General features: G+C 51.5%; 2 protein-coding genes across 4 annotated transcripts in view; one reads left to right on the top strand and one right to left on the bottom strand.

The window, feature by feature from the left end:
* Positions 1–3,768: 3,768 nt before the first annotated feature.
* RDH8 (retinol dehydrogenase 8) lies at positions 3,769–10,374 on the bottom strand. The gene is made up of 6 exons (XM_061422075.1): positions 10,130–10,374; positions 7,419–7,580; positions 6,593–6,772; positions 5,511–5,604; positions 4,961–5,144; positions 3,769–4,850 (listed from the first exon to the last, which is right to left on the bottom strand). The coding sequence occupies exons 1-6, from the start codon at positions 10,230–10,232 to the stop codon at positions 4,635–4,637; spliced, it is 939 nt and encodes a 312-aa protein (XP_061278059.1). The 5' UTR covers positions 10,233–10,374; the 3' UTR covers positions 3,769–4,634.
* A 2,181-nt stretch (positions 10,375–12,555) lies between these two features.
* COL5A3 (collagen type V alpha 3 chain) overlaps positions 12,556–20,864 on the top strand; it is a 44,689-nt gene continuing 36,380 nt past the window's right edge. The window contains exons 1-6 of one of the 3 annotated variants that reach the window (XM_061422072.1): positions 12,556–12,799; positions 16,638–16,799; positions 16,881–17,070; positions 17,146–17,302; positions 18,840–18,944; positions 19,271–19,423. In XM_061422072.1, the coding sequence (XP_061278056.1) occupies positions 12,712–12,799; positions 16,638–16,799; positions 16,881–17,070; positions 17,146–17,302; positions 18,840–18,944; positions 19,271–19,423 (855 nt within the window). In that variant the 5' untranslated portion in view covers positions 12,556–12,711. Of the gene's footprint in view, positions 12,800–16,637; positions 16,800–16,880; positions 17,071–17,145; positions 17,303–18,839; positions 18,945–19,270; positions 19,424–20,864 lie in introns of those variants that run through there. The other 2 variants (XM_061422073.1, XM_061422074.1) reach the window with 2 other exon arrangements.

The raw sequence follows: 20,864 nt of genomic DNA, 5'->3' as shown, positions 1-20,864 counted from the left end.
AATTTACTTAAGGGAGTTTTTAAAACATTTTATAAATACAGATTTTATTTTGTGTTGGAGTATAGTTGCTTTACAATGTTATGTTACTTTCTGGTGTACAGCAAAGGGATTCAGTTATATATACACATATAGCCATTCTTTTCCTGATACTTTTCCCATAGAGGTTATCACAGAATATTAGGGAGAGTTCTAAAGGAGGTTTCTATATTAATTAATTATGCTGTGTTGAGTCTCAGTGGTGGCAGGTAGGCGTCTCTTGAGTTGTGGCGCATGGACTCCAGAGCGCCCAGGCTCAGTGGTTGCGGCTTGCTCCAAGGCATGTGGGATCTTAGTTCCCCAACCAGGGATTGAATAGGTCCCTTGAATTGGAAGGTGGATCCTTAATCACTGTACCAATATGGAAGTTCTAAAAAAAAAAATCAGAGTTTTTTTTTTTTTTTTAAGCAAGGAAATACTGGAAAATCATAAAATTCAGGGCAGAGGAGACCTTTGGGGTGAGGCAGGCAGCCAATATCAATGACATTCTAACGGTAGAGTCTGACGATAGGCTACTGTGTATGCACTTTGCTCCTCTGCCTTGTCAAGTGCATGTATTGTTCCATCAGTCAGCGTCCCAGATGGAAAGAGATAGCACACTCACAGTGGGTAATTTGGGGAATGATGGGGACAGGCACAATGGTTAAAGGAAGGGCCAGGGGACGGGAGCCTAATGGAGGATAATGCAGTGCCTTCCTGCTGCCGACCATGGGGTCCCATCACTAGCTGAAAGGGGCAAAAGGAGGGTGTGGTCCTCAGAAACTGGAGTCAGGGCCTGAAACGGACAGATGCTTCGAATCCACAGGGACTCTGCATGGAAGGGACAAACACCCTGGTCTTTCCCCTCCTACCTCCTGACCTCCTGCTGATGCCTCCCACTGGCAGAACCCAACGCAACTGGAAGCCGGAGGTGAAGGAAATTGATTGATCTGATCCTTGGGTGAGCCTCCTGGTTAAAGACCTTTTGCACATGTGTATTTCATCTACTCTTTTTTATTTTATTTTAAATGTTTATTTGTCTGTGCGTGCTAATTCTCTTTGGTCGTATCTGACTCTGTGTGACCCTATGGACTGTAGCCTGCCAGGCTCCTCTGTCCATGGGATTTCCCAGGCAAGAATATTGGAGTGGGTTGCTGTTTCTTTCTCCAGGGGATCTTCCAGACCTAGAAATCAAACCTGCATCTCCTACATCACAGGTGAATACTATATTCCAATAAAAATTAATTTAAAAAATCAGTATTCAGGTCATGTGAAATTAAATTACAGGGATGAAAATGGAAGTATTAGTTGTCCTGCTGCTGCTGCTAAGTCCAGTCATGTCCAATTCTTTGCGATCTTATGGGCTATAGCCTGTCAGGCTCCTTTATCCATGGGATTCTCCAGGCAAGAATACTGGAGTGGGTAGCCATTCCCTTCTCCAGGGGAATCTTCCCAACCCAGGGATGGAATCCAGGTCTCCTGCATTGCAGGGAGATTCTTCACCCTCTGAGCCCCACATGCCTGTGGGGATCATGTGCAGCATGATGGGGATCTTAGTTCCCTGACCAGGGATCGAATCCTTGTCCTCTGCAGACTCCAAAATAATTTTTTTTTTATTGAGATAGCATTTGTATGCCATAAACATTGCCCTGTTTAAGTGCACAATTCTGTGGGTTTGGGTGGATTCATAAGCTTATGCAACCATCACCATTATCTACTTTTAGATATTCTTTTGCAGGTATTCCAACCTTGCTTCAAAAATCCAGTACAGACAGAGCAGAAAGGAGGAACTGATTTGAAAAAATATTAAGTAACCCCTGCACTGACTCAAAGAGATCTCTTCCAAGGGTCCGGGATTCTCCTTTCAGTTTCCCTTTTATTGAAAGAGGCTCTAAAGACCAGCATAGACCGAGTTGGATGGCCCCAGACTAGATTCCTGCCTCTCCCCACCCCTCCCAACCCTGTCTCTTGAAACTGGGGATGTTCTGAGTGACTCCATCTCATAAGGCTGCCGAGCAAACTTTAATTAAAAATCTTTGCCTGGAGCTTGGCATTCCAAGGTGGTTATTGAACCCAAAACCACAACAAATATTCCAAGTGAAATGAAACAGTCCAGAGGACTTTGGTTTCAGCACTTTATTGCTAGTCCTGCTTGGTAGAAGATGACACCAGGGGAGTCACCTGCCCAGGGCCACCCACTGAATGAAAGGCAAAATCAGCATTTACACCCAGAGTCCATTTGCTTCCGAATTCTCAAGAGGAGGGCCAAGAAATGTGGGGGACACGTCTCAGGGTTCAGACGGAATCCTTATTGGTTTAAAAAAAAATTAAATTGTGGAAAAGTATATACAATACTAAAGGTGTCATCTTTACTATTTTTTTTTTTGGCAGACGCATGCAGGATCTGAGTTCCCTGACCAGGGATCGAACCTGCACCCCCTGCATGGAGAGCATGGGGTCTTAACCACTGGACCACCAGGGAAGTCCCTCTTCACTATTTTTAAGTGTATAGTTGACTAGATTTTTTTTTTAATTTGCTCATTTATTTTTAGCTGTGCTGCATCTTCATTGCTGTGTGCCACCTTTCTCTAGTCGCAGTGAGCAAGGACTGCTCTCTAGTCTAGTCCTCTCTAGCTGTGGTACTTGGGCTTCTCGTTGCAGTGGCTTCTCTTGTTGTAGAGCATGGGCTCTAGGGCTCTCGGGCTTCAGTAATGGTGACTCCCAGGCTCTAGAGCACAGGCTCAACAGTTGTGGCACACAGGCTCAGCTGCTCCGCGGTGTGGGGGATCTTCCCTGATCAGGGATTGTCTTCTACATGGGCAGGTGGATTCTTTACCACTGAGCCACCAGTGACGCTCCTCCAGTTCATTAGTGATAAGTATATTTACAATGTTGTGTAACTGCCACCACCATCCATCTCCAAGAACTCTTTCTTCATCTTGCAGAATTGGAACGCTATCGCCATTAACCACTAACTCTCCATTCCCCCATTTCCCAGCCCCTGGCACCCACCATTCTACTTTGTCTCTTTGAATCTGACTCCTCTGGGACCTCATATAAGTGGAATCATACAGTATTTATCCTTTTGTGTCTGGCTTCTTTCACTCAGCAGAATGTCCTCACGTTTCATCCATGTTTTAGCACGTGTCAGAATTTCCTTCCTTTTTAAGGCTGAATAAATATTCCATTGTACAGATGGATCACAGTTTGTTTATCCAGTCATCTGTTGATGGACATTTGGGTTGGTTCCTCCTTCTGCCTATATTGTGGACAATGCTGTGCTGAACATGGGCGTACAATATCTTTTCAGTTCTTTTGGGTAATACCAAGGAATGGAACTGCTGAGTCGTATGATAATTTTATTTCACTGTTTGAGGAACTGCCTTACCACTTTCCGTAGGGGCTGCACCATTTTACATTCTTACCAACAGTGCCTGCCTAATGCCTAACGTGCCAAGTGCTTGGTCAGGTCCGACTCTTTGCGACCCCATGTACTGTAGCTTGCCAGGCTCCTCTGTCTATGGGATTTTCCAAGCAAGGATACTGGAGTGGGTTGCCGTTTCCTTCTCCAGGGGGTCTTCCCGACCCTGGGATTGAACCTGAGTCTCCTGTGTCTCTGCATTGCAGGTGGATTCTTTACCTGCTGATCCATCTGGGATGCCCACCAACAGTGCACAGGGTTCCAATTTCTTTACATCATTGCAAACACTTGCTATTTTCTGGGCATTAAAAAAATGTAGTCATGCTAATAGGTGTGAGAAAGGCCCTATTTCTTTTTAATGTTTTTATTTATACATGAGAAATTGAGCTTTATTACTACAGTGATTACTATTAGCTGCAAATATATATTCTATGAAAAAATATACATACATTGCTGGTATGTATGCAAACACATTTTACTGATGGATTGCATGTGTGCTAAGTTGCTTCCTTCATGTCCAATTCTTTGTGACCCTATGGACTGTAGCTCGCCGGGCTCCTCTGTCCATGGGGATTCTCCAGGCAAGAATATTGGAGTGGGTTGCCATGTCCTCCTCCAGGCGATTTTCCCAACCTAGGAATCGAACCCTCATCTTTTACATCTCCTACATTGGCAGGCAGGTTCTTTACCACTAGCACCACCTGGGAAGCCCTTCTGATGGAGTATGTGACCAGAATGTCTGGAAACCCCTTAGTCAAACCAGCTTTGAGTGTGTGTGTAGGAGGCGAGGAGGGATGGGAATGTTTGGATCATTCCTAAATTCCTAGACTGAAGATAATGAAGTCCAGAGGTTGACTGAGACAGCCTGTCTCATCCTTCAAGGTCCAGGGACAACGCCCCCTCCTCCAGGAAGACTTCCTTGCGTTCCCGGACACAACTCCAGCTCTCTGATCTGGGCTCCTCAGCCCAGGATGCCAGGATCCTAGGGTCCGCTCTCTCTGCTCCTAGCCTTGACCACAGAGGGGTCTGTACCTGGAGGCTGAGTGCTCTCTGGGGTTCCAGCAATGCCCAGACACAAAAATGTGTCAGGCAGAGTTTGTTGAATGAATGAATGAGTGAAGGGTCGTACATCCAGAGAGGGGTGTGAACTAAAGAGGCTTGGTTGTTCAGGGGTGAGGAGGGTTGGGTGAGGCTCTGTTCATCGGGGCCACACTGGGGTGCGGAAGCAGCTGCAGGCCAGGCACCGAAGGCCAAGGTTGAGGAGGCGTGGCCAGCGGAAGAGCAGGCAGTGGGAGGTTCGCACATACAGGCTGCCGGAGGGGTCCATGGCCTTGAGTGCGATCAGTGGAGTGTAGCGGGTGTTGGTCCGTCGGCGCAAGGGTGGTCTGGCCGAGCCGATGACCTTGACGATGACCTGTGGGGTGGAGTCCTGAGCTCTGGGACCCAAGGAGGGGCAGGGTTTCTGTAGGGAGGGGCCCCCTCACATACCTGAGCCATGTCTTGGGGCTCCAGGCCCCACCTCACCTTGGCTACATCCTGTGGGCTCTGTCCCACGTTGTGAAAGAGCTCCCTGGAGGCTGGGAGGTACAGATCTCGAAAGTAGCTCAGGGTGTCAGGGTCGGTGCCTGGGAACTCAGCTGTGGAAACCTGCTCTAGGAGCTTGCCCTCAAATTCTGTGACAACCGGGCCTGGCTCCACCAGGGAGATGCTGAGAAAAGGGGGAGGGGAGAGAGTCTGGTGCCCCCCAAATGCCAGATACCCCATTTTGTCTAATACTGTCTCTTTCTCTGTCTCTGTTTTTTTTTTTTTTTTTTTTTTGTGGCTGCATGACATGTAGGATCTTAGTTCCCTGACCAAGGATTGAGCCCATGCCTCTTGCATTGGAAGTGAAGTCTTAACCACTGGACCGCCAGGAAAGTCTCCGATACTGTCCCTCTTTTCTCCTCACTTCCCCATGTCTCCCATTGTTATTTCATGCCTCCTTGCTCCCACCCGTCTCCTCTGCTACTCCTCTCTCCTTGTCTGTCCTGCCACTGCCTCCATCCCCCCATCACTGTCCAAATGCCCGCCTCACAAGATGTTGAACTGTAGCAGCTGGACAGCCAGACTTTCGAAGAACCCCTCCATGGCAAACTTGGAGGCCGCGTAGACTTCGTTGAACACGACACCTGAGAAGATGGCAGGAAGGCAGGCCCTTTGGGGGTCTGGGTGGTGGGCTTGGTGGGTCCAGAGGGATGGGGTCTTGGGAGACAGAGCAAAGAGGATTTAGAGATCAGAGGATATCTGGGGCCAATGTGGTGGGTGTATGGTAGTGTGTTATGGGACCATGTGGGGTCAGGATGAAGTTGGGGTGCCAGGTCCCACCTCTTCCTTGCAGTGTTCCATCCATCCTTAGTCCAAGGAACTCTCCTATTTCCCTCCATCCTCTAAACGCTTGGGCCGCTTGGTCATGGGATTCCTGGGATCCACAAGGACAACCCCACTCACCAGGGTCTTTATTGGCCCCTTTATTGAACAGTGAATGTGTCCCCCCAAAGTCAGGGAGTGTAGCTGGAAGAGGGACCAGAGAGCTGGGTAAATGCAGATTTTCCATGTCAGGGTTACAAGTAGGGTGGATTCCTTAGGGGGCTGCTGGAGAGAGAGGCAGCTCCAAGGAAATTTCCAGGGAGAGGAAGGAAGTTGAGAGGAGTTCAAGGAGGAAAGAGCAGGCACAAGGATGGCAAGTAGGTGGCCTCCATAGTAGGCCTATGGCAGACATCTCTAGTCAATCACCACTCTCTTTCCTGCAGAACCTCAGAGTCCCAGATCTAGACATCTCTGGGGTCTGATGGGATCTGGCAAGAAGGAGTCTCCGGAGGAGTGCTGATGGTTCCTTTCAATTTTGTGGGATGGTTGGAAGAGATTTTTGGAGGTCTCCAGAAGTGGGGTTGATAATGGATGTGGATGGCCATTGGCAGCATGTATACCAGCCCTGTCTACTCCTGTACCATGGTAGACGTAATTAATCTATCCCAGAACTTCTTCCTCCTAAAGTTCAGTATTCTTCTCAATGCAGGCCTATGTAGGGAATATGAGTTAAAACCTAGTTGCCATCCTTCCAGCTGGGGGAGGCTCAGACACTGGGAGGATTCCCAGCATTGGATTCTCAGGACTCACCCTGCAGCCCCATGACACTGCTGACCACCACGATGTGGCCCTGTCGCCTCCTCTTCATGCTGGGAAGCACAGCTTTGACCAGCCGGACAGCCCCAAAAAAGTTGGTATCAAAGACGTTCTGCATGGCAGCTAGGCTGAGCCCTTCCAAGGGCCCCACCAGGCCCACTCCAGCATTATTCACTAAGGTGGGTAGGAGTGAGGGTTACTTTGAAGTCCCCCAACCCTTCTAGGGTCACTTTCCCAAGGACACTCACTAAATTGTTCCCCCCTCCCCCCACTCCAGGTCTGGGGTTAATCCAGGGTATCTAGGGCAGACAAATGTGGAGCCTTGAAAATCTTTAGATACAGTTTAGCATTTGTTATAGGGGACTCTTAACCCTGGGTGGGGAAGAGGACTGCTGGGAACAGCCTTGCCTTCAATGCATGAGCAATTCAGCTCTGACCCCAAATTGCATCAAAACAGCCACATCCACCCCTTCTTAGAGGACCATTTAGGGACCATGAGTTGCTTCTTCATCATGCTCCTTTCCCTCAATGACTCATCAAATTAATTTCCCCAACCACGTATGGTTTTCTTCATACGTGAGAAGTTCCATTAAAAAAAATCCACCCTATTCCCAGATCTCAATTTATTTTTTGTTTCTTTAATAAATTGAATGGTATCCTGGGCTCTTAGCCAACTGGTCTACCCCTTCCATACAGTGTCAGAGGTTGCTGGTCAAACAATAGGGCTGGTTCCCAGACACTGGAGAGGGCTTGCTGTGATTGAGGATCTCTGCTTAGGCCAAGGAGGAGGCAAGTGACCCCAGGGGATGCTCAGACTCACCCAGCACGTCCACTTCCCCTCCCTGGATGCAGCTGAGACACTGGGCCACTGACTCATCACTGCACACGTCCAGCTGGGCCACGGTGAGGGTCTGACCCAGAGCCTCCCCAGCGGCTGCCTCCAGTGTCCCCTTCTTTCCCAGGTCCCTCATGGTGGCCACCACTGGGAACAGAGAGCAGAGTTGGAGCAGGCACTGGGGTTCCTTTACCCTATGAGTGAACTTCCATGTTCCTGTGATACTGCATGAGGAATGTCACAGAGGAATGGAGACTCATAGGTTTACACATCTACATTCACCATACAATCACAAATGCATACTTATGTACAGACATTTATATGTACCTCCATCCATCCATCCATTCATCTAACAAACATTTATTTACGTTCACTTTACCCTATGCCCTATTCGAGGTGCAGAGGCTATCCCATGAAATAAGATAAAGTGCATGCCCTCAAGGAATTCAGAACCAGTAGGTAAGACAATAAAATAAACATAGAACAGGTTGGCTTGAGAAAGGAAATGCCTGCACATCTAAAGTCAACATACGCCTGTTATATGGAGTGAAGTAAGTCAGAAAGACAAAAACAAATGTTGTATATTACGCATATATACGGAATCTAGAAAAATAGTACTGGTAAGCTTATTTGCAGGGAAGGAATGGAGACACAGATGTAGAGAATGGACACAGTGGGGGAAGGAGAGGGTAGGATGAATTGAGAACGTAGCATTGACATATATACACTACCACGTGTAAAATAGATAGTGGGAAGCTGCTGTTTAACACAGGGAGCCCAGCCTCCATTCTGTGATGACCTAGAGGAATGGGAGTGGGAAGGAGGGGATATAATAGAATTGTGGCTGATTCGAATTGTATGGCAGAAACCAACACAACATTGTAAAGCCACTGTGCTGTGCTAAGTCACTTCATGTCCAACTCTTTGTGACGCCATGGACCATAGCCTGCCAGGCTCCTCTGTCCATGGGATTCTCCAGGCAAGAATACTGGAGTGGGTTACCATTTCCTTCTCCAGGGGATCTTTCTGACCCAGGGATTGAACCCGTGTATCTCACGTCTCCTGCATTGGCAGGTGGGTTCTTTATAACTAGCACCACCTTATCCTCCAATAAAAAAATAAAGTCAACATATGTGCAAATATGCACATGTAAGTATGAATAGCCACATTTACATCATCAGCATAGATTGCAATTTATTGAATACCTACTATGTGCCATATACTATGCTAAACATTTTTTAATAAGTGCTAACTCCAATCCTCACAGGAATCCTATGATTAGGTCATTGACTTATTTTCCAAAGATGGCCACAATATCTTTTATTGCTCATGCTCTTCTACAATGTAGCTTCTCACCCAGCAGGACATGAAATCTGATTCTTGAATCCTGTGACTGGCTGGGAATCAATAGACTGTGGTAAAGGTAACACTGTGTGGCTTCGTAGATTAGGATGGAAAAGATGTTGCAGTTTCTGCCTTGCTTGCTGGAACACTTACTCTTGAAGCCTTTAGCCACCCTATAGCAGCCCTGTCCTGAGGCCACCATGCTAGGAGGAAGCCCAAGCCAGCCCAGACAGAAAGACCCCATGAAGCAGCCCCGAGATGGCTGGAAGGGAGAGAGATGTCTGCCCAACCCTGACATGTTCCAGTCTCCTCTGTTCTCTTTGTAGCCTTTGACCTTGAGCCTGAACTGCCCAGCTGAGCTCTTCCAAATTCACAACCTTTGTAAATCTCTCAAGAAAAGTGATCACAGCTGTTGTATGCCATACATTTTTGGGTGCTCTGTTTTTAACAGTAGTAATCAGAACACATACATAATGTTATTATCCCCATTAACTCACCAAGTCTCAACAAAATGAAGTTTCTTGCCTAATTTATCCTTGTTGTTTAGTTGCTAAGTCAAATCCGACTCTCTGCGACCCCATGGACTGTAGCCCGCCAGGCTCCTCTGACCATGGGTTTTGCCAAAGTTGTGCATCTCTCTAAGACAGAGAGCAGAGCCCTGGGAGAAGCAGCCTTGCCAAGTGGGGCAATGTCCTCACCCTTGCATCCTCCTATTAAGTAATGGCCCTTTGGCTGCTTCGACTGTAGTGTGCTCTGGGTCAGAGGTTCTGGGTGGGGTGCACATTGGGGCCATTGACTCTAGAGCGGCAGGAGGCCAAGTCTTTAGATGTACAGCGCCCTCCCCTCCCCAAACCCTCAAGGTCAGGGTCACTTAAGAGGCTTATCACTGAATAGTAATCTGGGGAGGTGTGGGGGAGGGGAACGCGTAAGTGAAACCTCAGAAAAGTCCTCCCCAGCCAGCCCTTCTAAAAATATCACACACGCCCACCCCGCTTCCTTTATTTTGCTTCTGACCACTCATCAGCACTAGCCATATAATACAATTAAATTATCTGTTTAGTATTTGTCTTCCCTCTCCTCCCCCAGATTTTTGTCTTTTTTTTTTGCAGCTGTATTTCCACACCTAAAATCTGAGACCCAATAGGTGCATCAGAAGCTTTCTTTGGATGGGGGATGATTCACAAGCAGAGGTGGGAAGGGGGCCTCTCGGTGTTCTGGGTTCTCTCCAAGTTCACCAAGGCAGCTGAAGGCATGGACTAGCGGAAATAGTTCGGGGAGAGCTGAGGGGTCCTGGGAAACCATGCCCACTCCTGTCTTTCCTGGCCTGTCCTCCCCACCTCCAGGCCCCTTACCCTGGTAGCGCTGCCTGGGGTCATGAGCCAGCTGCACTGCCAGCTCCAAGCCGATCCCAGAGGAGCATCCTGAGATGAGTACAGTCCGGGGTGCATCGGCCATGTTGATTCCTCCCTGGACGCGTGACCTCCACTGGCCAGCAGCTGACTCCCACCACCTGTCATCCGCTCATCTGCTCTCTCCTAAGCACCCTCCACCTGATCCCCAGCAGCGTGAAGGGACCCTGGGATCCCTCAATTATGAACTGACCTTGCACAGGCAGCCACGGGGCGGGAGGATGGTGGGGCGGGGGCGGGGGGGGGGGGAGGAGAATCCCTTAACTTCAATATAGTCCTTTCTTTTTATCTGTCAAATATTTCCTCTCCTCCCCAATACACTCATAACTGGGGGCTTTCGTTATGATGATAAGTTATTCAGGGCTGGCGGGGGGAGTTGGGGTGCATGGGGAATGAGTAGGGGTGTTCTCTTGCTGTTTCTACCCTGGGCAAAGAATCTCTGGTGGAGAGAGTGTGGTCCCAGAAGGGTCCTTTCAAAGAGAGAAAGGGCATAGAAATGGCAGAAGATGAGGTTAGACTATAGGAAGAACTTCCCAACAAAACAGGGCAGGGCAGGAACTTCATGGGTCTTCAGCTAGGGAAGTCTTGGTCTCCGGGTGTCCCTGAAGAGGGAAGAGAAATGACTTGAGGAGATTCCCTCTCCTCCTCCCACTCAGGGCCCCCCCTCCCCCTCACGCCAGATGGGTCCCCACCCCCTCCTCCCCAGGGACACAAAGTCTCTTTGTGTAAGAGTCAGAGGCCGGGAGGGAGGCTTCTCCCTCTTCCCCATGGGGGGCGGGGCAGTTCAGGGCCCGGGACACGCCCCTTGGGTTCCTCCCTGCGGAAGCTCTCAGATCCTGCCTGTCTGCGCTTGTTCAATTGCACAGACAGCTCCGCCTGACCTGACCCCCTGGGTCCCCCTCACACTGGGGTGGGGAGGGTTCCCAGTGGGGTGAAGGGAGCGTTCTGCTTCACCCCAGGAATGACAGGGCTCCACCCCTCCCTGCAGCAGTGCCCTGCTTGAGGGTAGGACCAGACTCCCTGATTTAATAGGGAAATGCATAAGGATTCGGAGTTTTGCCTGGGACGTCCCGCTGGGATCTGAGTCTGGGAGAAGAGCAAGGAGGATGGAGGTGGGGGGCTTTATTTGAAGATTAAGAGTTTGGGTTTCTCTGGTGGCTCAGACAACAAAGAATCTGCCTGTGATGCAGGAGACCCAGGTTTGACCCTGGGTCAGGAAGATCCCCTGGAGAAGGAAAAGGCAACCCACTCCAGTATTCTTGCATGGAGAATTCCATGGACAGAGGAGCCTGGCAAGCCATAGCCCATGAGGTCTCCAAAGAGTCAGGCATGACTGAGCACACACAGGGGAGACGGGGTGAGGCTGGTACCTTATTGTGGGGTCAGACAGGTGGGTGAGGATTTAGCATCAGGCTGGGACCCCATTTAGGGGCCTGACTGAGACAAAGGATCTGGTATAAAGCTCTAGCCTCTAATTCCAGGCCCTAGATGGAGGCTGCAGGTTTGAAAGCAACTAAGCTCTTCGACAGAGCCTGTTTGGAGAAAAAGTCTGGGACCCTGGAATTTAAGGCTGGGTGGGAATGACCCTCCTCCACTACTGTTATTGTTCAGTCGGCCAGTTGTGTCTGACTCTTTGCAACCCCATGGACTGAAGTACACCAGGCCTCCCTGTCCCTCACCATCTCCTGAAGTTTGCCCAAGTTCATGTCCATTGCATCCGTGATGCTATTCAGATATCTCATCCTCTGATGCACTCTTGTGCCCTCAATCTTCCCCAGTATCAGGGACTTTTCCAATGAGCCGGCTGTTCACATCAGATACTGGAGCTTCAGTTTCAGCAGCAGTCCTTCCAACCAGTATTCAGGTTGATTTCCCTAAGATTTGATGGTTTTGATCTCCTTGTCCAAGGGAGTTTCAGAAGTCTTCTAAAGCACCACATTTCGAAGGTATCAATTCTTTGGCATTCTGCCTTTACCCTCCACTGTCACAACTGTACCTGACCACTGGGAAGACCACAGCCTTGACTATACGGACCTTTGCCGGCAGAGTAATGTCTGTATTTTCCACCACACTGTCTAGGTTTGTCATTGTTTTCCTGCCAAGAAGCAGTCGTCTTCTGATTTCATGGCTGCAGTCATGGGGCCAAGTGCCATGATCTTAGTTGTTTTTTGTTTTTTTTTTTTTTTAATAATATTTAGTTTTAAGCCGGCTCTTTCACTCTCCGCTACTGTGGGGTGGGGCAAAAAGGGCCCAGCTCCCGGCCCAGGGCTCCACCCTTAGCCGTCCAATCAGCGCTCAGCACAAACTTTCCCAATTCCCCACACCAGCTGTCAGCTGCCCCCCCTCCCTTGAGCTCCGCCTGGCCGGGCGCTGGAGCGCAGGGAGAGGCCAGGGCGGGGTCTCGGGCAGTCTCCTGCGGATCCAGAGTGGAGTCGGCCGCGGAGGGACTGCACCGAGCCCGAGGAGACGCCGCGCCCCGCAGCCGCCCGGGCTGGTCCCCCGCCTTGAGTGTGGGCCCCGCCGGGATGGGGAGTCGCCGGGGCCCGGGCCAGCCGCGGGCCGGCCTCTGCCTGCTCCTGGCCTCTTTGCAGCTTCTGCCCCGGACGCAGGCCGGTGAGCTGGGAAAGGGGAAATAGGACCTGGAGTGCAGGGTCCAGCGAGGCTCCCAGAGACGCCGCGGAGTGGGGAATGCGGGTGTGCACGTTGCGTGGGGCGCTAGTGTTTGACTCTGGGCGGTTTGCGGGTCTGACAGTTTGGGGAGGCATGGAAACCTGTGACCCTGTTTCGTGGTGTGTGCATGGGAATGCATGCAATTTATAGGTATGTGTGCGTGCGCAGCCATGAGCTTGGGGGCATTTAGAGTGAAATTATGTGTGTGCTCGGAGTGGGAGTTGACGATTGTATGGATATGGGCGATGGGATAATCCCTGGGAGAATCTGTGATTGAGTTGTATTGCGAGTGTGTGTCTGTGTGTGGGGCTGATTTTTAAGAATAACCGCGCGTGTTATGCGTGTGTTTCTGATTGTGTGTCTCTGGGTGACGCTATGAGGGCTGTGGTTGTGACTTGGGGGATACATAGGTAAATAACTGCCCATGAGGATCATTCTAAGGGGGATGGTAGGTGGGGACTTGTAGGGGAGAGGGTTGACCTGGGATTCAGAGCTCCCTTGGCGGCTCCCCAAATGGCTTCACCTTATTCTTCCTCTTCCTCCTTTGTGCCCAGTTAGCGCACTCCCACCTCCTTTCCCCCACATCCCTGACCCCCTCCCCCACCCCGCGCTCCCCAGAGCCGGGATCAGCACCATGGACAGGGCCTCGGGAGGGCCCTGGGGAGGGGCGAGACGGGGCGGGGCTCAGGGAAGGGAGGGGCGGAGTGCGGGCCGGGTGGTGGGGGGAGTGGAAGTTGCTCCCCCAAGCTGAGCAAGCCTCGGGTGTTTTTCCCGAGGAATTTCTCAGGGCCCCCCCAGGGGGTCCCGGGGGCCGCCGGACGGATGAGTCAGCGCTGACGCACGCCCAGCTGTGCGGTTCTGGCAGGACGCCACGCCCCGCCCCTCAGGGTTCTGGGTCGGGGGCGCCCCGGGCTTTGGGAAGGTCGTGGTTCTTCAAGTGTGACTGAGGGGGTTTCCCTGGTCTAAGATACCCCAAGTCAGGCCCTCCCGGTAATCCTTCACTAAGGTGAACTCAGACGCAGCCCACCCCCACCCGAGCACCCTGGCCCCTCCAACTTTCTCACTTTCTCAGCAGTTCAGAGAGGTCCCTGTTCACGCAGATGATCCCAAATTAGCCTATGCCCCATTCCCACGCTCACACATCCACACAGTCGTGCGATCTCACGCACGCATTCCGAATATAAGGCCCCTGGGACGCCAAGAATGTTAAACACCTGATGCCCACGCCCAGGCAACCCCATCAGCCGTCCGCCACACGGCCTCGGCTTTTGTCACCCGCCTACACTTTCAAACTCTCGCACGTTCTTCCACTGGCATCCACACAAAGCAGTAAATATTCTCAACCAGTCACCCACTCGCTGACTTGGCCTCAGGCTCACAGTTAACCCCACGCCTGCATCTGTTATAGCTCGAGTTTGAGCTATAACAATCACAGATTTCCCTGAATCACCTGCAGAACCTCTGACTCACTGCTGGGACCCCAGAACAAGTCCAAGAACTGCACCTAAACACTCCATCATAGGCCAAATACTCACAGACATAGAGACACCACAAAGAACATGCTCAGCTAGTCCCTGGACCATATAGAGTCAGTCATACACATGCCTGCAGTCTCACCCACATACACTATGGCACGTATACACATTTGCACATTCATATATAAGCTCCCCTACACATCTGAGGGGTCCCAGCCATGTCCCAGCCTGATCCCTGCCTGCCTTTCTCCAGATCCTAGACCCCACCCAGCATCTCCCTGGGGTCCTAACCAGCACCGGGGAGAGTCTGTGGGGAGAAGGGCAAGCTGGGTGCTTGACAGACCCCCACCTTCTGGTCCTGCAGGCAGAACTCAATGCCTCTTGTGTATTTCCTTGTCACCAAGCCAGCTATGAAAAGAAAGGCAGTTAGTTTCTGAAAGGCCATGACAGAAGGAACACAGATTGAAGTAGGAGACATTTGGGTTAGATGATGGGGAAGGCTTTTAAAATGTGATTGAGCAGTCGGTCGAGGGGAGATCCTTCTGAGTTTGGGTGAAAGGAGAGCCTGGGAGAGCCATGCTGGGTGGAATCATGGATCTCAGCCCTCCCCGGGGCTCCAGCCTGCAGAGAGGGCAGCTGGGCTGATTATTCCACCCAGGAGTGACCCTTGTGGTCAGGAGAGCCTGGGAGTCCAGATCTTAGCCCCAGGGGGCTGTAACCCAAATACCTCTTAATGACAGCCCAGCCACAGAACAGGCAATTCAGGCAATTAAAGATGAGGCTGGTGGAAGCAGCAGAGTTGGGCGGGGGGGTGGGGGGGTGGGGGGAGTGGGTATGGATAGAAAGAGAGAGAGAAAGAGAGAGAGAGAGAGAGATGGGAGAGTAATCCACACATAGAGATAGAGAGAGGCATGCAGAGAAAAACAGATGTGAGAACCAGGGAAGTACCAAGAGGCAGAGACAGAGAGAGCTAGAGAGTGAGAGCGAGCGTGAGTTAGCAAAAGAGAGAGGGAGAGGGACTGATTCAGAATTGGACACAGAAAGTGGGATGGGGAGAAGGCGGGGAGGGGGAGAGAAGGAAAAATAGCAGAAGTTTGGGGCAAGAGAGAGCTGAGGCTGGAACAGGGCTCTGTAGTCTGGTGAATGCGGGATCTGACCCAGGGGGAGCGGAGATGGGAAGCCCACATCTGAGCCCCGATCTCCCCCAAGTCTGGCCCCTCACCCTGGCTCCCCAATGGTGAGCTCAGCCGAGCCGCCCCCGGGGTGAGGTCATGGCAGATTCGGCAGAATCTGGCTCCTGCCAAGAGGCTGGGTCAGGGGGTCAGTGGGACAGTCTGCTGAGGGGAGGGGGATCAGGCAGGGGCTTTGGGCCCAGGGGAGGACCCCACCCACCCTTGCCCAGCCATGTGGTTCTACTTAGCACTGGCCAGGCTGCACCGGGTGGGGCTGGTAGGACAGCCTGGGTTAAGATCTGACTGGACCAGTCTCTTCCTTTGCTGGGATGAGAGGGAGAGGGTCAGAGGGAGGAAGTCAGGAGGTTATCAGGGAGAGGTGGTCAGAGGAGAAGGTCGGAGAGGGTGATGAAATGGGGAGGTCACGGGTTGAAAGAGACTGGGATAGGCAGAGGAAAGAGGTCGGGGGTAGTCAGAAGGAGACGGTCAGGGTCAGGCAGAGGAAGGTCAGAGGGCATGGCCAGAAATCAGTGGGGATCAGATAAAGTGTGGTCAGAGGGAAGAGATCCAAAATGGCAGTGGTCAAAGAGAGGAAGTCCTGGGTGATGGTGGTCAGAGGAAGAAGCCAGGAGAGGTGGTGGTCAGAGGGAGGAAGTCATGGGTGAAGGTTGTCAGAGGAAGTCATGGACGAGTGTGGTCAGAGGGAGGATGTCCGAGGGAGTGGAGCCAAGGGAAGAGGTGGGAAGGACATACAGAAGGAGCCCCTCCTCTCTAAGCGGGTTTCCCCTGGCAAGGGGGCTTCAGGCCTGGGAAGCAGCCCCAGGGAGCTGGTGCGGGGGAGTGTGGAGAGGGGGACCGCCTGGCTCTGGGGCTCAGGCCAGGAAGCTTTGATTCATCCCAGAACTAGGTCAGCTTTTTTTTCTTCTCACCAAAAACCAAGGGAAAAAAAACAGGAGTCAACAGGCTGATGAGGCCGGAACAGCTGTGGAGGGGTGAGGGGAGCACGGGTCCCAGGCCTGCTCCTTCCCCCGACCCATAAACACAGTTGGGGATGCTGAGTCCTCCAAACTGGAGCTGCTCACACAGAGTCCTGGGCTTGTTCTAACTGCCCTGCACCCCGCCTTCTTTCTCTAGTAGATCCTGTGGATGTGCTGAAGGCACTGGGCATGCGGGGGGGCCAGGCTGGGATCCCTGAGGGACCCGGCCTCTGCCCCCAGAGGGTCCCGGAGGGCGACCGAGCATTCCGGGTGGGCAAGACTGGCACACTTGGTGTCCCCACGCAGGAGCTCTTCCAAGGTGAGTCAGGGCCAGAGGCTGTGGGTCATCCTGGGAGCTGGGGTCACAGCATGAACTGCCCCCTTCCCTCTGCCCTCCCAGATGGGCACTTTCCTGAGAACTTCTCCATCCTGATCACCCTGCGGGGCCAGCCGGCCAACCGTTCTGTCCTTCTGTCCATCTATGATGAGGGCGGCGTCCGGCAGCTCGGCTTGGCCTTGGGGCCAGCTCTGGACCTCCTAGGTGACTCCTTCAGCCCCCTCCCCCAGCAGGTCAACCTCACGGATGGCAGGTGAATATGGGGAGGGTGGGGGATCCCGGGAGGGTGAGTGAAGAGCACCCCTCCACTGAGACTGTGTGCTTGCAGGTGGCACCGTGTGGCAGTCAGTGTGGACGGTGAGATGGTGACCCTGGTGGCTGATTGTGAACCTCAGCTCCCCATGTTGGCTCAGGGACCTCGATTCATCAGTACAGCGGGACTCACTGTGCTGGGGACCCAGGACCTTGGCGAGGAGACTTTTGAGGTAGCTTTTCAGGGATTGGGCTTCCCTGAAAGCTCAGTTGGTAAAGAATCCGCCTACAATGCAGGAGACCCCGGTTCGATTCCTGGGTCAGGAAGATCCACTGGAGAGGGGATAGGCTACCCACTCCACTATTCTTGGGCTTTCCTTGTGACTCAGCTGGTAAAGAATCCGCCTGCAATGTGGGAGACCTGGGTTTGATCCCTGGGTTAGGAAGATCCACTGGAGAAGGGAAAAGGCTGCCCACTCTAGTATTCTGGCCTGGAGAAGTCCATGGACTGTATAGTGCATGGGATTGCAAAGAGTCAAACATGACTGAGTGACTTTCAGTTCACTTCACTTCACTTCAGTGATGGGGAAACTGAGGCAGAGGGCTGAAGGAAGGTTTGTCTGCAGCCTGAATCTGGAGAAGAAATGGAAGAAGAGAACTATCCAGCTTCAATTCAGCACCAGGAAGCTGAGAGAAGGGAGCCCATGTGTTGTAGTGCATCTTTGGTGTCTGTCTGTGAGACTGTAAAACCACGATTCAATCATTTGTGATGGTGCATGCTAGGCTTAGGCTTCACAGGTGGCACTCGTAGTAAAGAACCTGCCCGGCAATGCAGGAGACAAAAGAAACGTGGGTTTGACCCCTGGGTCGAGAAGATCCCCTGGAGGAGGAAATGGCAACCCACTCCAGTATCTTTGCTTGGAGAATCCCATGGACAGAAGAACTTATCGGACTATAGCCCAAGGGGTCACAAAGAGATGGACACGACTGAAGCGACTTAGCATGCACACACATACTTAGCTTAAGGTGGGAGGATAAGACTGTGATGCGTGACCACACTGGCTGTTGTGATGGTGTGTGTTGCCAGCAAGGCAAGGTGTCATGAGGCTCTGTGACAGACGTGTTTTCAATGTGTCATAAAATTGTCATGTGTGTCATAAAAATCCAGGAAACTCATCATCCGGTTTCTTTTTCTAAAAGAAAAAAATGTCTATTGTTATGGCTGTGCTGGGTCTTCGTTGCTGCTGTGGCTACTCTCCAGTTGCAGTGCATGGGCTTTCCCTTGTGGTGGCTTTTCTTGTTGGGGAACATGGGCTCCAGGGCACGTGGGCTTTAGTAGTTGTGATGCATGGATTTAGTTTCACTGTAGCACGTGGCATCTTCCTGGACTAGGGATTGAACCCATGTCTGCATTGGCAGATTTTTAACCACTAGACTACTAGGAAAGTTTTTGTTTCCCTTCTCGTCCCTGGTACCTTGAAGGGCACCTGACTCACAGTAGGTGTCACCATGTGCCTAAGAGAAAAGGAACAAATGTGCCTCTGATGGGACAGACGTTTTGGGGTGTGGCTTGTGGTTTGGCATTACCCTGATAGAATCTTCCTGCTCTCAGTTTTGGGGTGCAGAGGGATTTCTGGGGCTGTGGTGGGGCTATCCCTTCCTTATACTTAGTAGTGGTGATTTGAGTGGAAAAATACGAGACCCTGCTGCTTGGAATGGGGATTGGGGTCAGGCTGTGGACCCCTTCGCCAACCCCCACTCTCTCCCCAGGGAGATGTTCAGGAGCTGGTGATAAGCCCAGATCCCCAGGCTGCCTTCCAGGCATGTGAGCGGTACCTTCCTGGCTGTGATGACCTGGATCCAACAGTCACCACGGTGAGTATGGGGCTTGTCCTGAGGTCACTGGCTCAGACATCCCTGGCTCCAGGTCTCAGGAATAAGTGAATTCTGAGCCCTGTCCATGGGGCTGAGTGACCCCCGCCCTCAAACCATTCCTAGGCATGAATGACTTTGACCTCCAGTCACATAACTGACCCTTGGCCCCAGATCATGTATTGACCTTGACCCCAATTCCCAGGGCTGAGTGAGCCCTGGCTTTAAAACACAGGACCAATGGACCATGTGCCAGCATGACCTCCCGTGATCTGAGTGATGGAGTCTCCACTCAGGGCCTCTGGATCTGATTGGAATCCTCTCCCCAGGTCCCTCAGGGGGAGCCAGAAACCCCTCCCCCTAGGCGAAAGGGGAAAGGAAAAGGGAAGAAAAAAGGGCGAGGTCGTAAAGGGAAGGGCAGGAAGAAGAAGAACAAGGAAACTGTGGCTGTGAGTCCTCCTCCTGGCTCCCTGGACAACCAGGTAAGGGGTCTGCCCTTTGCCCGCCCTGCTTCTGGACTCTGATCCCCACTGATCCCTTGTGCCTCATCCAGGGTCTCCCCCTCTGGTCTCCAGTCCCTGACCTTTGACTTATCTCGGCTGACCAATCACTGTTGGGGGGGGGGCGCTTATCCTGTCTTAGGAGGTCTCTCATATCTTCCTCCCAACCTCCAGTTCTAGGGGTGGGGGTGCTGGAGGGAGGGGACACACCAGATGAGTACATTATTATTAGTGGGGTTCTTGTGAGGGCTACTGTTTAAGAAGAGCCACTAGCTGGGTTCAATGATGGGTTTGTTGGTGCGTCATTGTTTGGCGTTGACTGGTTGGGGTTATTCAGTGAAGGGTCACTCACTGGGGGGACTCATTGGAAAAGACCCTAATGGTGGGAAAGACTGAAGGCAATAGGAGAAGGGGATGGCAGAGGATGACATGGTTAGATAGCATCACTGACTCAATGGATGTGAATTTGAGCAAACTCCAGGAGATAATGGAGGATGGAGTTGCCTGGTCTAATAACATCCATGGGGTTTCAAAGAGTTGGATGTGACTTGGTGAGTGAACAGCAACAACAGCAATTAGGGGCACACTATTTGGACTCCCCGATAGAGATTACTGGTTGACATGGGTTACTGTAAGGAGATATTTATTAAGGTTGATGTTTGGGGGTTTCTAATTGGAGGTCATTCTTGGAAGCCATTGATGGAGGCCATTGTTGGTGTTATTGGTGTCACTAGCTTAAGGCTCATGGTGGGGGAGTGTCATTGTTGAGGATCACTAATTGGGGAAGTCGCCAGTGGGGGACTATTGATGAGAAAGCACTAGTGGGGTCACCAGTTGGAATCACTCGTTGGGGAGTGATTTTGGGGGGATCATGGATGACATAGTTAATTTGGGAGTCCCTGATGGGTAATTAGTTGGGAAGTCATTGATGGATCATTGGTTAATGAAATTACTGTCTGGGGGGGTCATTGGTTGGAGAGCACTAGTTGAGTTCGTTTGTGGGTATTCGTTGTTGGAAGATCACTGGTTAAGAGGATTCATTGGTTGGGGGGTCACTGGTTAGTACTTCTTGTGGGGGTCATTGGTTGGGGAGGTCACTGACTGAAAGAGTAACTTGTTGGGGTCATTGATGGAAGTCGTTAATTGGGGGGCCAGTGATGGGTGACTGGTTATAGGAATACCTGGTGGAAGATCAAGGATACAGATTATTAGGAGGTGTTTTGGTTAGTCATTGGTTAGGATTCTTAATGGGGGTCACTGATCACAGGTTATTAATTGGAGGGTCACTAAATTGGGCTTCCCAGGTGGAGCTAGTGGTAAAGAACCCACCTACAAATGCAGGAGATGCAGATTTGATCCCTGGGTTGGGAAGATCCCCTGGAGGAAGAAATGGCAACCCGTTCCAGTATTCTTGCTTGGAGGA

This window comes from Bos javanicus, chromosome 7, assembly GCF_032452875.1.
Source record: "Bos javanicus breed banteng chromosome 7, ARS-OSU_banteng_1.0, whole genome shotgun sequence".
Classification (NCBI taxonomy): Eukaryota; Metazoa; Chordata; class Mammalia; order Artiodactyla; family Bovidae; genus Bos; species Bos javanicus.
The sequence above is the reverse complement of the archived record's forward strand: the minus strand, read 5'-3'. Positions and strand labels throughout refer to the sequence as shown.

Excerpts from the sequence above, each read along its gene's own strand:
- RDH8 (XM_061422075.1), bottom strand. The coding sequence starts at position 10,232 with ATGGCCGATGCACCCCGGACTGTACTCATCTCAGGATGCTCCTCTGGG. Across the intron at positions 6,773-7,418 it reads AGGGGAAGTGGACGTGCTGG|TGAATAATGCTGGAGTGGGC; the intron begins GTGAGTCTGAGC and ends TACCCACCTTAG. Across the intron at positions 5,605-6,592 it reads CAGTGTCATGGGGCTGCAGG|GTGTCGTGTTCAACGAAGTC; the intron begins GTGAGTCCTGAG and ends CCATCTTCTCAG.